At 41.5% G+C, this 14,775-nt stretch overlaps 1 protein-coding gene across 4 annotated transcripts in view; it reads right to left on the bottom strand.

The window, feature by feature from the left end:
- Nucleotides 1-7,401: 7,401 nt before the first annotated feature.
- Nucleotides 7,402-14,775, bottom strand: part of yjefn3 (YjeF N-terminal domain containing 3) — a 34,692-nt gene continuing 27,318 nt past the window's right edge. For all 4 annotated transcript variants that reach the window (XM_028404193.1, XM_028404190.1, XM_028404192.1 and 1 more), the window contains 4 exons: nt 12,356-12,466; nt 9,285-9,398; nt 8,144-8,294; nt 7,402-7,893 (listed from right to left, as the gene is read on the bottom strand). In XM_028404193.1, coding sequence (XP_028259994.1) covers nt 7,697-7,893; nt 8,144-8,294; nt 9,285-9,398; nt 12,356-12,466 — 573 coding nt within the window. In that variant the 3' untranslated portion in view covers nt 7,402-7,696. The remainder of the gene's footprint in view (nt 7,894-8,143; nt 8,295-9,284; nt 9,399-12,355; nt 12,467-14,775) is intronic.

Raw genomic sequence — 14,775 nt, 5'->3', positions numbered from 1 at the left:
GAGTGTGTGACTGTGGTTGCTGAAAATAGGAGGGTGTTTTCCTGTTTTTCCGAGCAAGATTTCGTCATTTCTCACTTATTTACAGCATTGTTTAGAATCATTTGTTTGAGGGTTACTTTGTGGCAGCAACTTTTGCTCCAGTTCAGCTGTATTTGTGCCCACAACAGGTGTACATGTGCATGAGGAAGCCTTTTTTCACTCTGCATTTTTTCTTATGATTCATACAATATATCTTTTCTGTGTTAAATAAGTGAAGACATTTATAATCATCTTCTGTAAAAAGTCACGTCCCTCACTGGACCTCCATCTGTCTCTCTCCCCCATCTCTCCTCTCTGTTTTCAGGATAGTGCCAGATGCTGCTCTCCCTCTGGTTCAACTTCTGGTTCAGTTTTGTAACTTTTTAACAGTTGCTGATTGCAGGGTGATGCACTGCCAAAGAGTGGAAGTGGCGTCATATGGCATGCCATTCAGGAAAAAGTCCTCGGAACGCAGACACGAGACGTGCTTATGAGGTGCAATGTACTTGGGTTCATTTGCAGCATGTGAATTGTTGCTATTTAGAAAAGATGCTTGTAAAAGTCGTGGAAATTAAAAACATTAATTACACTCAGTGTCTTTATGAATCCCTTTAGGTTCAAAGTGTTTAAAAGGTGTTACAAACCAAACTATGAAAGAACATTTTTTAAGGTAAGTGCTGATTTAAAAGAGTTCTAATCCCTAAATCCATCTTGTTAAACTTAAGAAATATTTTATTGTGGAAAGTACTTCTGAAGCATTTAGTACAATTCTGAGGTTTCAGTTTTCCACTTGTGTTTCATTGTATGCTATTCCATACTTGGCAAAGGGTATTGTTATATAATTTTTTTTGACAAGCATATTTGCTGCTTTCTCTTCAGATAAAGAGTTTAAATACACAGTGATTGATGTCAGCAGCCTCAAAAACTTTGATTTATACATCACTGGCTGCACGTGCAGTCCAGCTCTTTTGGTGACATCAGAAAGGGAAATCCATTGCATCTATGGCATTTTATTAGGCATCTTTTGCCCATATGCAGTCATTTTTTACCTCAGTCTCAAGTCTGATCACCCAAGGATTTCTTGCAGAACATGCAGCCGCACAGGTATAGGGTCACAGTATGGCAATGAAGTGGACTTCTGCACATGTATTACGACCCGGCTCGACGAGGGAAAAGGGAAGTAATACAAAACCCAGATGTTAAAGGTTACGGAAGTTATTTACTTAAATATCCCCGAACACAAATAATACCTCCGGGCACGCAGGCTCCAGGGAGAACTCACAGTTTACAACGAAAAACAACTGGGCCAAAAACAGCACCAGCGACAGCACAAAACGAATTAAAACAAAGAAAATAACAGTAACAGAAAAACCCCAACCACCCTTCTGTAAAAGAAAACGACAGGTAGCAAGCCCCGCAAAAACAACACCCCAACAAAAATACCACACTACTCTCAGTAGTTGCAGCCTTCAGCTCCACAACGTACACAGACATAGACACGGGCCCATACGATCGGCACCCACGGGCGGCTCACAACAGACCGAACAACTCATCCAGCCGCCGCCTTCAGCTCCATCTGCTCCGATTTCAAATAAAGTGCCCCGTGCCCTGATTGGCTGCCCGGTCGCTCGCCCTCCGACGCCCTTCCGCTGCGAGAGAGAGAGAGAGAGAGAGAGAGAGACAGAGAGAGAGCGAACACAGTGTCCACACATGCTTTACTTCAAAACGGCCACCGGCCGTAACACCCCCTCCCTTAAAAGGAAAATACTCTCAATTCAAAAAGAAAAGACAGAAAAAAAGAAGAAAAAAAAACAAGACCCAGATCACTTAATGACAATACACCCTGGATAAGGTGTCTGCTAACACATTATCTGAGCCCTTCCTGTGGTGCACCTCAATGTTATACTCCTGCATCATCAGCGCCCATCGCATGAGTCGCTGGTTGTGGTTACGCATCCGCTGCAGAAATACCAGTGGGTTGTGGTCAGTAAAGACTACTACGGGTAATGGACTAGACCCCAGATACACCTCGAAGTGCTGCAAAGCGAGCAGCAAGGCTAGTGTTTCCTTCTCCACTGTGGAGTAGGGGAGCTGATATTTCAGGAACTTCTTCGAAAAGTAACACACTGGGTGATCGATACCCTCACCATCCTCCTGTAGTAACACAGCTCCCGCCCCAACTGCGCTGGCATCCACCTCCAGCTTGCTGCTCGCTTTGCCGTAACAACATGTAATGTCTTGATGAAAGACATGAACTCTACTGAGACCTCTTAAGACCGCTGACTCATCAATCACCCCTTCTACAGTGAAAAGTTGTAGGAGGTCCTATATTATTTATTCGACTGCTTGTATAAGGCAGTTCTTTTAAAATGTTGTGTGTTGTTTTGACTGCTCTGTATAGTTGTTGTATAGTAGGTGTTTGTTTGGAGTTCAGACACAGAAAGCAGATCAAATCAAATTCATCAAATTCCTAAAAGACACTTTGAATCTGAATGATTTTTATCTTAAAATTTATGATAGTAAAAGGGAGTGACATCCTGCGCAGACTGTGTGCAGCTACACTTTATATTCTGGACTCATCTTCCTACTTCTAGTCTCTGTTACTAATGTCTGTCTTCACCATGTAGGACTGGCTGGATATTACAACAAATGCTGCTGTCAGTTATGATTGTTCAATTCTGCAGGCCACCAGAGACTCCAAAACCTCATTACTCAGCCGTTCTAATGAAAAGCACAAAAGACAGTGTGGTGACAAGTCCTTGTTTCCTGACAGGGATTGGACAGCCATGAAAGGCAGGACCACTGAGTGCTCAGACACATTTTTGCAGCCCGTCTCTGTTCGTCTGACAGATTTAATACCAGCAAGCAAAAAAAAAAAATGGATCAACATTCCTTTTCACTGACTTTCTACACCCACTCACATATGTGCACACACACACACCGGGCATTAGTGCATTAGTATGCAGAAGAAGCTCCTGTGCTTTGTATAAATACACATTACCTCATCCATAAACAGCACGGCAGCCTTAGTCATTCTTACTGAAGCCCACAGCCCTGAGCTCCGGAATGAGGGATCTTCCTCTTCAGCTGATTATAGCCCCATCACACCTGTTTATGGCTTTCATTACCAAATCAAATCCAGTTGGGAACCCATAAACAGATGTAACAGCATGCACTCATTGGAGGAGGCCAGCACTAACTGCATGTGATGTGTATTTTACACAGCTGGGTGGACTAGTTGAACAGTGATCATCCTTATCATATTTATTATCTGGGTGGTTTATCAGTACAATCAGCATTCATTCTGTGTCAAAAGGGCTGTGGGTGTGTGTTTTTTTTTCACTGGCAGTGATGTAAACATGACACCTGGTCAGACACATTCAGTTTATTTTCCAGCTTCCAAGCCGAAAATTCCTTTTGTCTCCATTCAAGCAGGGATCCCACATGCTTCATTCTAACCAGATCTCATGCAATAATGTGAAACAGTCAAGTAATTCTAAACGTATATAATTTATAGGTAATGGATTTCAGTTGGAATTATGCTTCATACCTGCTCCACAACCTGAAGATGTACAATGTTTTCAATGTGATCATTTTTATTAAAAAATAACTGTGCTGGGTCAGTGTGTGTGAAATATTAGACTGAATTTCTTGAATATTTCAGGTATGGGATGAGACTGCTGTTCATTCAGCAGTGACGGTGTAAAGTACTGTAAAGTACTTCTATAAGTGTAGCCAGCTTTGGACTGAAGCATTACACTGATGCAAAAGTGCTAAAAAGGCAGTTTTAGTCTCTTTAAATATTTATTTTCTGTTCATGACAGCCTTGGATTTTTATATGACTCATGTTATAATTGAGGGCAGTGCCAGTTTGATTGACAGCTTACATCTCCATCCTTCAGCTGCTGCTCGCCTTACCTCCAGACACACTGCTACATGGTGACCACAGAAAAGCTGCAGAATTCAAACTCTGCCTTCAGTATTATATTGAATTGAAGACAGGGACTCTTCTACACACGCAGCTCAAAGTCAAACACAATGAATATGTGTACCTGTTTTTGGACAGCATGTCAAATGTCACTCCTGTAAGTTCTATCTTTGGTCTCCAAATCAATGAAAGTGATACTGAGCTACAGACACCTTTATACAGACATGTATACATTAAGTACATACGTAGGCATTAAAAACATGATAAGATTGAGGCTCGTCGTGCTGACTGTCAGGAAAATGATTGGTGCCAGTTTGCACAAACACACATTCAATGACATCAATACTTGACGTGCACTATAAACAATGAATTAAACAATGAATTAAAAACCACATGATTGTTTCACGTTATAGGATGAGACTCATGTTATACAGCCGTCATACAGCCGTCATTCAGGTGTTTGAGGGGCTCCTGTAAGGTCTGGTTAGTGTTCATTCATCGTAATATTAAAGACAAAAACCCAGAAATATGAAGACAATTGATAACGGTGAGCACAAAACTACAGCTTTAATTAGGTGACATTATGGTGTGTTTACTGTGACTGTTTGTTGTTCAGCAGAGCAGCTGCAGAGTATTAAATTGTTCTGAAGTCATTCATTATTAAAAGGTTCTTGTTGACATCGTTTAACATCAATATGCGCTCAGTGACTCCCACAATAAGAGCTCAAACAACGTTCACCTGATGTCTGATGACATTATTCTGTCTCATAACACCCGATTGAACGTCTTTACACCCAAACACGAGGTCTGAATTATAAAATAAGTTTACAGTATAAATGTATACATGCAAAAATGCTGCAGTTATGAAGCTGCATGCAGAAAATCCCTGAACACTGAAAGTCAACTGTTGAGGATGAAACGCTGTTTTACTGACGGGTGGTCCAGTGCCAAAGTGGGCCAGGAAGGTGAGACAGGCCTTGAAGGAGCGCAAGAGGTTGCGTGCCTGCCCACAAGGTAAGTGAGCTTCTGGCCCAGTGAGCTAAATGGATTAGTTCACATTTTAATTAATTTGGCGGCAGAATTTCTTTGTATTTATTGATTGGATCTGCCTCGTACATAGTTCATTTGATTTTATTGTATCGTCATCTGATGGGAGCTCATCATGGTGGACTCTGGGAGAAGTTCCCTCAACAGGTAAGAATGCCTCCTTCCCACTGTTCGCATGATGGGTTCCCTGAGAGGAAGCGTCATCCAGCAGCAACATTAACCTACTGATTGGACATGAAAAATATTGAACTGATACTATTTAATTTTATTCCAAACAGAAAAAGAGTGACTGAGCCAACCAGGAGAGAGCGACATGCAGACATGAGGACCAACCCAGGAAGCCAAAAAGGAACAACAGAGGGTGTGGAGAACCACAGTAAGCTGGTAATCTAAGCTGTCAGAGCGTAGCTGTCCTGCTGAATACAGCTACTGGTCACAGGAACTCTGTGGTAGAGTCTGGCTACAAAGGGGGGTGACACCAACAGGGGTACTCTTCTCAAACCAGTGAAGAAACCACCACTGCCCAGAGTGTTAGCATGAACTGGTGGTCAACCAAGAAAGAGATCCTTCAAAAAAAAAGTTTGCTTTTAACTTTTACATGATGGTCTTCTTCTTTGATAGCAGATGTCATATTTCAATGGTAAGAGACAGTATTTGACCCTCAGGTCCTCTTCAGGACTGACTTTCATCCATGCAGGCTTGTTTCCCTCCTAGAGATTTTTTGGAGAATTTTATGTTATGATTTCAGTGAAAGTTAAACTTGGATTTACAAACTCCTGGACTTGGTGACAGCAGGATTTGATGTGAAAGCTGACAGGAGAGGTTCATGGAAACTTTATTTATAGCACTAACCACACACATTTACACAACTTGTTTTTACTGAGGTTTTAATGTGTAAAAAGTATCTATTTAAAATTACTGGAACAAGGCTTCATGATATCCTCAGAAACAGGTATTTTAATATCTTAAAAGCTTTTTAACAAATGTTGTAAATTATGAAAAAGCATCTGCTGAGAACATCATCAGAATGCGACCTAAAAGATATGCTGCAGCCCGTGTTGAGGACATCTACACAGCATTCCAGTTGTTTATACCACCACCTATTAGCAGATCCTGCTTGAAATGACACATTTTTACTGGCTGTAAAGTTTGATTTTGGAAAAAACAAGTTTTTTCCTTACATGAATCCATGCGAGTTAATGGCAATGGATTTTGTAGAGGTGTTCCAATAAATCTCTGTGTATAGTAGGGTAACATAATTGATAATATAATTAGATATTTTCTTAAGTATGCCACATATAATGAGTGCATTTAAACAGTTTTCTAATGAAAACCAGGATTGTTTTGCCAAGATAATGTACATGACTGCCAGCTCCACTTTCCACTACTGGAGCAACAGAAGGTCCACTTGATGCTGCTGCATCAGTGCTGGGTGGTGCTGCTGAGGTGGAGGTGACAGGAGGAGCACTTGATTCTGCTGCATCAGTGCTGGTGGTGCTGCTGAGGTGGTGCTGAGGAGGATTTGCTACAGTGGGACTGAGGAACCTCAGCAGTGCCTCTGAAGACAGAAGAGCAGTATGTGACAGTAGTCTAATGATGAACACATGATTTTAGGAATAAATTAACATGAAATAATATAAATAAAAAACCTAGATGCAGGTATGATGTAGACTATACTGTATAATATACAGTGAACGTCATCTGATATACAAATTATATTAGTAACAATGTCAATTTTAACTGTGAAATACTAATTAGCAGAATGCAAAGACTCAGTAACCGGCATTGTAATACAGCATGTGTGAATGCTAATTTATGCTCTAACATTAATGTGCACTTTAACACTGATTGTCATTGTTTATTTTGTAGTTTATGTACCTTTGCATTAGTTCTGTTTTCATTGTGTTACTTCCTGTTTTATTTTGTAGTCACTGTTCTCCCTCTTGTTTCAGGTGTCTTGACTTCCCCACATGCATGCTCCCTCTTCCTCCTGTTGATTACCTGCTCCACCCTAATGTGCCTCACCTGTGTCCTATTGTCTTCCCGCCTCCCTTTGTATATAGTCTGTGTCTTTCTTCCCTCGTGTTGCCAGTTTGTCTTGTGAGTTATCCAGCCTTGGAACACTTGGATATTTCTGTGTTTTTTTTTTCTTTAGTTACTTCTAAGTGAAGGACAACAACACAGCACAAACTGAAGACGTCCTTCAAACTGAACTTGTTTTGTTTATTTGACAACAACTGTATGGAGCTTTTAGTCGAAAGCTTATAATGTAACTAAAACAAAAGTAATGCAGAAGTGCAGGCTGAAAACACACCAACAAAAATGTACCTACACCATTTATCTCAGGAGCACACTCATGTAGAAAGCATTAAAAAAAGGTTTTGAGATGAAAACATTGCAGTGTTTGGCATCATAGAAAATTCCTCTTTCTTTGCTGACTGTGGGGAAAAAGTAATGATGAAACAGTGTAATGCTACAGCTTTTACAAGAAGACTGACACTAAACTCCTCATGCCATTCCCTAAAAAGACATGACTCAAACCACAGACTAAATATTATCCTTCTACTGTAGCTCAACAGCACATTGGGCTAATGTGTAACCTGATCTACACAACTGAGATGTTAACAATAAATCACATTAACAATCTAGAAAATACAAAACAAGAGAATAGAGTAACCACATCAGCCCTCATGGTTCCATGTGTTACAATTCTATGAGACAGTCTGTGCCGGGGTAGTCTGGGAGGTTAAGCTCATATTTTTTCTGGATGTCATAGGGCAGGAAGCGTCCGGCCAAGAAATGCTTCCCCGAGAAACTCATGGCACACTTCTTTGGTGCTGTGAGTGAGATGAGAACTTCTGGGTGTATCCCATCCTGACTCGGCTCTTCTACATCCCAACCTGAGGAAGACAAGAGGTGGTGTTTAAGGAGAGGAACACTGTGATCATTTAGCTCTTTGCAGTTTGATAACCTCGTGCTGAACTGACTGTAGCATCATAAATTCTATCCTCCACATGTGCCTTCAGACTAGGAAAACTCCACCCTGTGAGCCAAGGCTCCCTGCTGCCTGCAGGCTCATTTATCATGACATGATGAACAGCTTCTGGGCCTAAAGGCTGGTCGATACAGTTTTTTTATGAACATATGTACCTGAGGGCATATCCACACTGGCAATGGGAATCTTGACTTGCTTCAGAGTGACCAGAATACCAGAATATGGCTCCTTAATGTTGACACAGTCTGCCTCTGGACCCAGCATGGCATCAATCACTAGGTTGTAGGCATCATTTATGAGCTGTACCTGAACAGAGCACATCTTAGTATGATTAGAATGAAACGTTTACTGTATTCACTGTAGTCAGTGCCTTCTATAAGCAGAATGCTGTGACCCTGTCCAATATCACAAACAATAAGGTTTTCCTCAGCAGCATAAATGGCACACTTAGACATTTAAACCATTCATTCTTAAACAGCTGGTTGTCTTATACCAGGCTGCATTTCAGCTGTGACTAAGTCAGGAAGTGCCACCATTCATTTCAACATGAATGGTGGCTTTTTTTTGACAGTGTGAATCATATTGTTAAAAAAAGATGGGAGTTGTTACCATGGTATCCAAGACCTAAACACGCACAGCATCAGAATCAATGATGTTTAATGTGAAACTGAGGATGTGTAATTGGTACGGTACTAATATTTAGTACCAATGTAGTCTATGTAAATTGTTTGTTTTACGTCAGCCACTGGCACTCAGGCTCAGTATGACATGTTTACTTCACACTGTTTAAAAAGCTGTGACATGTTTCATTTTTAGACTTGCATTAAAAAAGGTACAGACCCACTAAACTTTATCTGACAACATTGCTTAATCAATAGCACTCTGTTATACTGGTCTGTTGAATAGCTGGGTTCAGCCAGCAACTCATTAGCTTGTCTGAGCATAAGGACTGGAAACAAAAGGAACAATTATCCCGACTCAGTCTAAAGGTAACAAGAAACAAAACAGTGCCACCTCGACAGCTCACTCATTAACATGCGTCTTTGGAAGCAGTTGCCAGGAAACCAGCTCTCTGTAAAGCCAAAGGTCCAAGCCAAGACATGAACTCCTCTTAAAAGACCAAACGGTAGCTTTTTGTGCTGGTTAAACAAACAATGTGTCTTAGAGGGGCTGGATGTATTACCTCTAGCTACACGGCCAGCTTACCATTAACCGCAGCACTTCAACAGGGAAAGTGTGTACAATCAAACTTCACAAGCTTTTGTGTAGCTGTGACTCTGTTAAAATGCTGCTGACCTCTGTAGGGAGATAGGAGAGGAAAGGGATGTCCATCTTCTCACACTGAACTGTGAAATCCTGGTGTAGACTGTGAGGGGAGCGTTTAGGGTGGTAGATAGTCGGCTCATATTCCTGAATCGGACAAGGCAACAGAGAGAAAAACAGACAAAAGGTTACCTCATATCATGACTCGAGCCAGCGCTTTCAGCCAGCACTGACATGATTGAGTGTGGATGATGCGTCAATGTACATTTGGCTTGCAGTGCACAACAAGTGAAAACACTGTTGACTGGTGATCAGAAGCTGTGGTTTCTACAGTCTGCTTCCTGGATGAATGCCTTCCTTATAAACTAGAAGCTGAGCAGAGTAGAAATCCAGACCCCCACAGCCTGAGAGGCCTGTGATGCCCAGCAGGAAGCACTTGTGATCCGTGACCTCTTCACAAACATAAATCATACAGCTGAGACGTCAGAGGTGCAAGTGTGTGTTTGTTTGGTTTGGTAAGTTTATCTTTTTTTTCCTTAAAAACACAGATACAAGGCCTTTAAAGGGCCAACTCATCCAAATGGCTGCATTTTGTTTTACTGAAGCATCGGGATGGGTTTTGTTTTACTGTATTTGCAGGACTGTAGAAATGACAGAACACACTTTTGTGAGCTTATCTGTTTGTGGCTAAAATAACAGGATCGTAAATTGAACACAGTTTATTAGTTTTAACTATCCCATAAATGTTCAGCTAAAATAAGAAAGATGTGTCACGAGTGAAACAGGTGAATAGCACGTGTCATATAAACAGTAGCGTGAGTGAGACCTGTCAGCAGCACTTTTATCAGGTCAGCTGAGCAAGCAAGAAAAATGTTTAACTGCTTTTCTACAATGCTAGGCTGTATACATAGATCGGCCTGTTGTACAAAAAAGGCCAAAATATTGGGCTTAAGAGCGCTGCCATGTTGGAAAAACACATTATCGTGGAAGCAGAGTGCAACCAGCAGAGCTTGAAAGGCAAAGTCTAATTGTCACTGTTATACCCAAATACCTAACAATTACTAATAAATAGTGCTTTCAGTCTTTAGTTGGACATGTGTCACCTTCACTAACATGGAGGAGACATTTGTGAGAGCTCAGGTTATCTATCTTTATTTACACAGTCTCTGATGCCAATATAATCAAGATATATAAGGTTGTCAATTTTGTACTAGTGGTACTTTTACTGCCATCCAGTGAATAAATAAAAACAATCACATTTTCTTTAGATCGCTCTCAGCTGAGGCTGCCCCACAAAGGAAGTGATCTGTCAGGGCAGCTGCCTCCTTTGAGGATCCTGAACCAATTGTATCGCCACGGTCACCAATCACCACTGTCATTTCCCATCAGAGTGCAGAGAGGAGCTGAATGCCATCCACTGTGTGTCTGTGCATGTGTGTGTGTGTGTCTCCTGGGGTTAGCCCATGGCCCCGACATGCCCTTGACCTTCACCACCTTGACCATCAGCAGTTATGCTATCAAAACATGTGAAACTAAGGAAGAGGTGAAAAAGACTGAGTGAACAGAAATGAGCTGTGAAACAGAAACAAGCAAAGGTTACAGAAAAGGGTCTCCCTTCAGTTAATGCTCACATCTCACAGGGTTACACTTCCTCTCCCTGAGGAAAGATGGTGTCTTCTGTTATTAGACACAGCCCATTAAGAACAGAGAGAAGCTGCACACAGAGAGCAAAAAGAACCCTTAACATGCTGTTGTGTTATGAAACAGTTGATCATATGTGTTCTAACATCATATAGTTTCCATGTAGTGATTGTGAGCCAAACCTAGCATCATGTCCGCTTGTTTTAATGTGAACAACTCACCAGAACTAATGACCGCAGGTCTTGTTTCAGCTTTGATCAGGGAATATTTGTGTTATCCGGTATGCATTTCCTCGCAGTGGAAACAATCAAAGACACAACCTGCTTTTGTGAACATGTACTGTATGTCTTGGAGTGACGTGAGAGAGTGGAAGGACTGCCTGCCTGCAGCTGATTATTCATTTCTACTCTCTGTCTGATCACATTCACAGCTCTGCATCAGACGCTTGTGCACGAGTGTGCGTCTCGCTTGTGTGCTTGCATGTCATCCTGCTGACAGGGATCACATCGCACCGTGAAAAACATACACTGTTACAGCAAGAGAGCAATTTAGAGTCCAAAGTAAGTATTCTCAAGCTGACAAGTCTGGTCCTGATCCGCCTGCTCCCTTTAAAAACAATAATCATTGCACAGCACTTTTTATAATGGAGTAAAAATATCTTTTTTAAAAAGTGACAGATGAAGAAGGTAAATACGCTTGATTTATTTTACAGAGGGAATCAGTGTTCAGCTGCTTCAGTTATGAAGAAGCTTCTCATTCATTTCTGGAATTCCACTGTAAAAAATATCTCAAAGGTCAAAGGTGACCTCTGACCTTCTTCTTGGCCTTGACAAATCAAAGGAAAGAGTGGGAGGAGAAACTCCTCAGAGAGCCGCCAGGCTGCTTTAAGAAAGTCTGTCTTACATGGTTTAAACCACAAGTATCAATGCGCTGTAAATCTAGCATGTCAGACATATGGTAAAGTGTATAGATGCATTCCTTTCAAAACCAAAGATCCCAAAAACACATATCCAATATTTCCCTTTTAATAAAGTCATAGACTGGAGCAGGACTACCAGCACCATCCAATAAAAAGATACTCCTGATGTGTTTGGAGCGGATAGATCCCTCATGCGAAAATTATTTATCTTGTCAGTCAGTGTGCTGCCTGAAGTGCAGACATCGTGGTCATGACATCACACTACGGTCGCAGAGGAGGCATTAACGAGAGTAACAAAAGCATGATATCATGACTGTCTGAGTGCCCTTGCAGAGAGGGTAATGGGATAAGTGCTCAGAGGCGTTTACAGGGGTTGAAATGAAATTCTATAAAGCACTGAGGGCCTGTATACAGGGATCCCCCTGTTCATCATGACGCAAGATTATTATTTTGTCTGAACAACTAGCCTCAGACTGTGTTTTATGGCTGCTAATTTGTCATGTTGCAGGACATATTTGCCATTTTATGTTTTTATGATACTTACAAACATGCGTAGGTGTCGGGCACACACCAGGCCAATGGAGCCATTTTGATCTGGTCCGCAGATCACCAGCACTGTTGGCTGCTTCTTTGAAAGAGATCCCAGAGGGTAGGCCTAGTGGAAAGACAAAAAATAGAGAGGCAGGAGTTAGAGTAAGGGATGAGTATAAGTCAGGGGAACGGAAGAGATGAGAAAATAGAAGGGCTTATACACAGAGAACAATAGTGAGAGGTGGACAGATTGTCGTATTATCCCTCAGACTCAGGTCATTTGATCTGTACTACCATCATCCTGCCTGACTGCAGCGTGCCAGAGATGCCAGACGAGGGTGAAAAAGGCATCAGTGTCTCTTCCGGATACAAGAAAAGGTCCAATCTCATTAAAATAACCCTAGCAGCAATGGAAAAAATACCAGTGTCCTCGCCATGGGATGCTTCCGTATATATATAACACACTTTCCATCTACGTCCTGACTGCAGAGAGCTGCTGGCATCTGACTCGTTTACAGGCTGCACATTCCCTTGTAAATCACACTGCACCTTCTTAAACCAGACAGGTATTCGTCTGCGGAACTGTCTTCCTGAGTGGCTAATCGTCCATCTCCAACACCTTAACAGAAGTGCTGTATGAGTGAGTGTGTGTGTACAGTATACAACCTTGGTCATTACTGAAAACCCCAAAGGTGTGTTGCTTCATTTTCCACATGTTCTTTAAAGCACTAAACTCACTGCAGTGAGTTTAGTGCTATGGATTGTTAATTGATGCTGTGGGGAGGGTGTGTCCACAGAGAGTTTCTGCAAGAATGATTGTTCATCATTTTAAAGGTCAGAGCATCATTTTATGAATTAGAACTTGTACTTGAGGGAAAACAGAGTTCATGCAGAAATTACTTCCAATTAAAACCCAATAACTGTGTTTCAGGATACAAGTTCAGAGACCAATTAGCCCAGTTTCTCAGTGCCATCAATTTTCTATTGCAGCCGTTCACCGTCACATTTTAAATCACAACCCACAAATTATCTTCAAGCATTTTATAATTATGTGGCACCCTGATACTAATCCACCGTCAGGGTGTTACCTACAGTAACAAGCCTGCAGACAGGACTACTAAGCAGCAAAATGTATTTAGGCCATCCTAATAAATCAATATAAGAGTGCTACTTTTATATTATTATCTCCTCTTTACCTCACAGCACATGGAACTCCACATCCATCATTGCCTGGCACTGGTGACCACCATCTACTGTACCTCGTTCACCTGTTGCTGGAGATGTGCTTCAACTAGGCCAAAATCCTTCCACTGTGCATAAAAACCCATTTACTCCAATTTTCACTAATGTATTCACTTGAAGAGAAAGTTCATATGTAGAAATAGGCCATTCTTCACATTGGATAATTGGATATAACAAGACTTGGAGTGCATTAACTAGAGCAATGAATCCTGGAGAAGAGACAGCGGCTGCATCGTAACAGCTCAGCTGAGAAATTATCGCACAGACTCAGTGAGATGGAGGGGAGAGTGCTGAGGGCCACGGGGCTGATAGTAATGATGGAAAGAACCACGGTGGAGATGGAGAGAGGAGAAGACAAAACAGAGCATCTTCCACATTAATGGGACTGAAGCTCCTACTACACACTTACACAGGCTCTCCACAGAATATGTGTTTGTATGCATGTGTGCAGCATAATATGAAGCTTTCTGTGTTGACATGTTCCCCAGAGCAAAACACTATCTGCAATTATTGAAAGAGGCTATTAAAGACTAAACATCTCTGTCCCCTGCTGTGACACATCCATACAGAAGTGTTATTAGAAAAAAAGTGGTTGCTGCGAGGGACAAACTTTAATTAACTTTAGATTAAAAATGTTGTCCTTGTGCCATTTATGAGGGATACATTTAAAGTTACCTTTAAAAATGTAATGTCAGCAAAACAGACCTAACACACACACACACACACAGCAAGTGCTTGCTAATATTGTCTCCTCTGGTTGTTTTCACCACACTGCATGTTATTCCACGATGATCAAATGGCCAAAAAACACAGAAATGAAGCTTTCATTTACCCGAGTTCCTTCATGTGGAACAAAAACAACACAGCCTGTGTAAGCTTGGCCGTCTCCTGCCTCCTTCATTACTTTGAACTTTCTCAGCTTCTGCTTCTTTTAAAAACATACACAAATTCACAGGAGAAGATTTAATGGCGTTCTCTGTAAAAGCTAAGGGCCATCGGGAGGATCAGCGGTATCAGGAGATGGAGAGATTTCGTGCTGCTGGAGAAACCATTAAGCCACACACTGCTGAAGGTGAGCAGCTGTGATGGGATGTGGCTGCATCAGACACATTTCTATTCACGCTAATCATTTATTCTGTTATGGAGCCTTCCAACAGATCGCTGAATAAAATGACAGCAATTAGCAAATGA

This window comes from Parambassis ranga, chromosome 4 (genome assembly GCF_900634625.1).
Source record: "Parambassis ranga chromosome 4, fParRan2.1, whole genome shotgun sequence".
In the NCBI taxonomy this organism is placed as follows: Eukaryota; Metazoa; Chordata; class Actinopteri; family Ambassidae; genus Parambassis; species Parambassis ranga.
The sequence above is the reverse complement of the archived record's forward strand: the minus strand, read 5'-3'. Positions and strand labels throughout refer to the sequence as shown.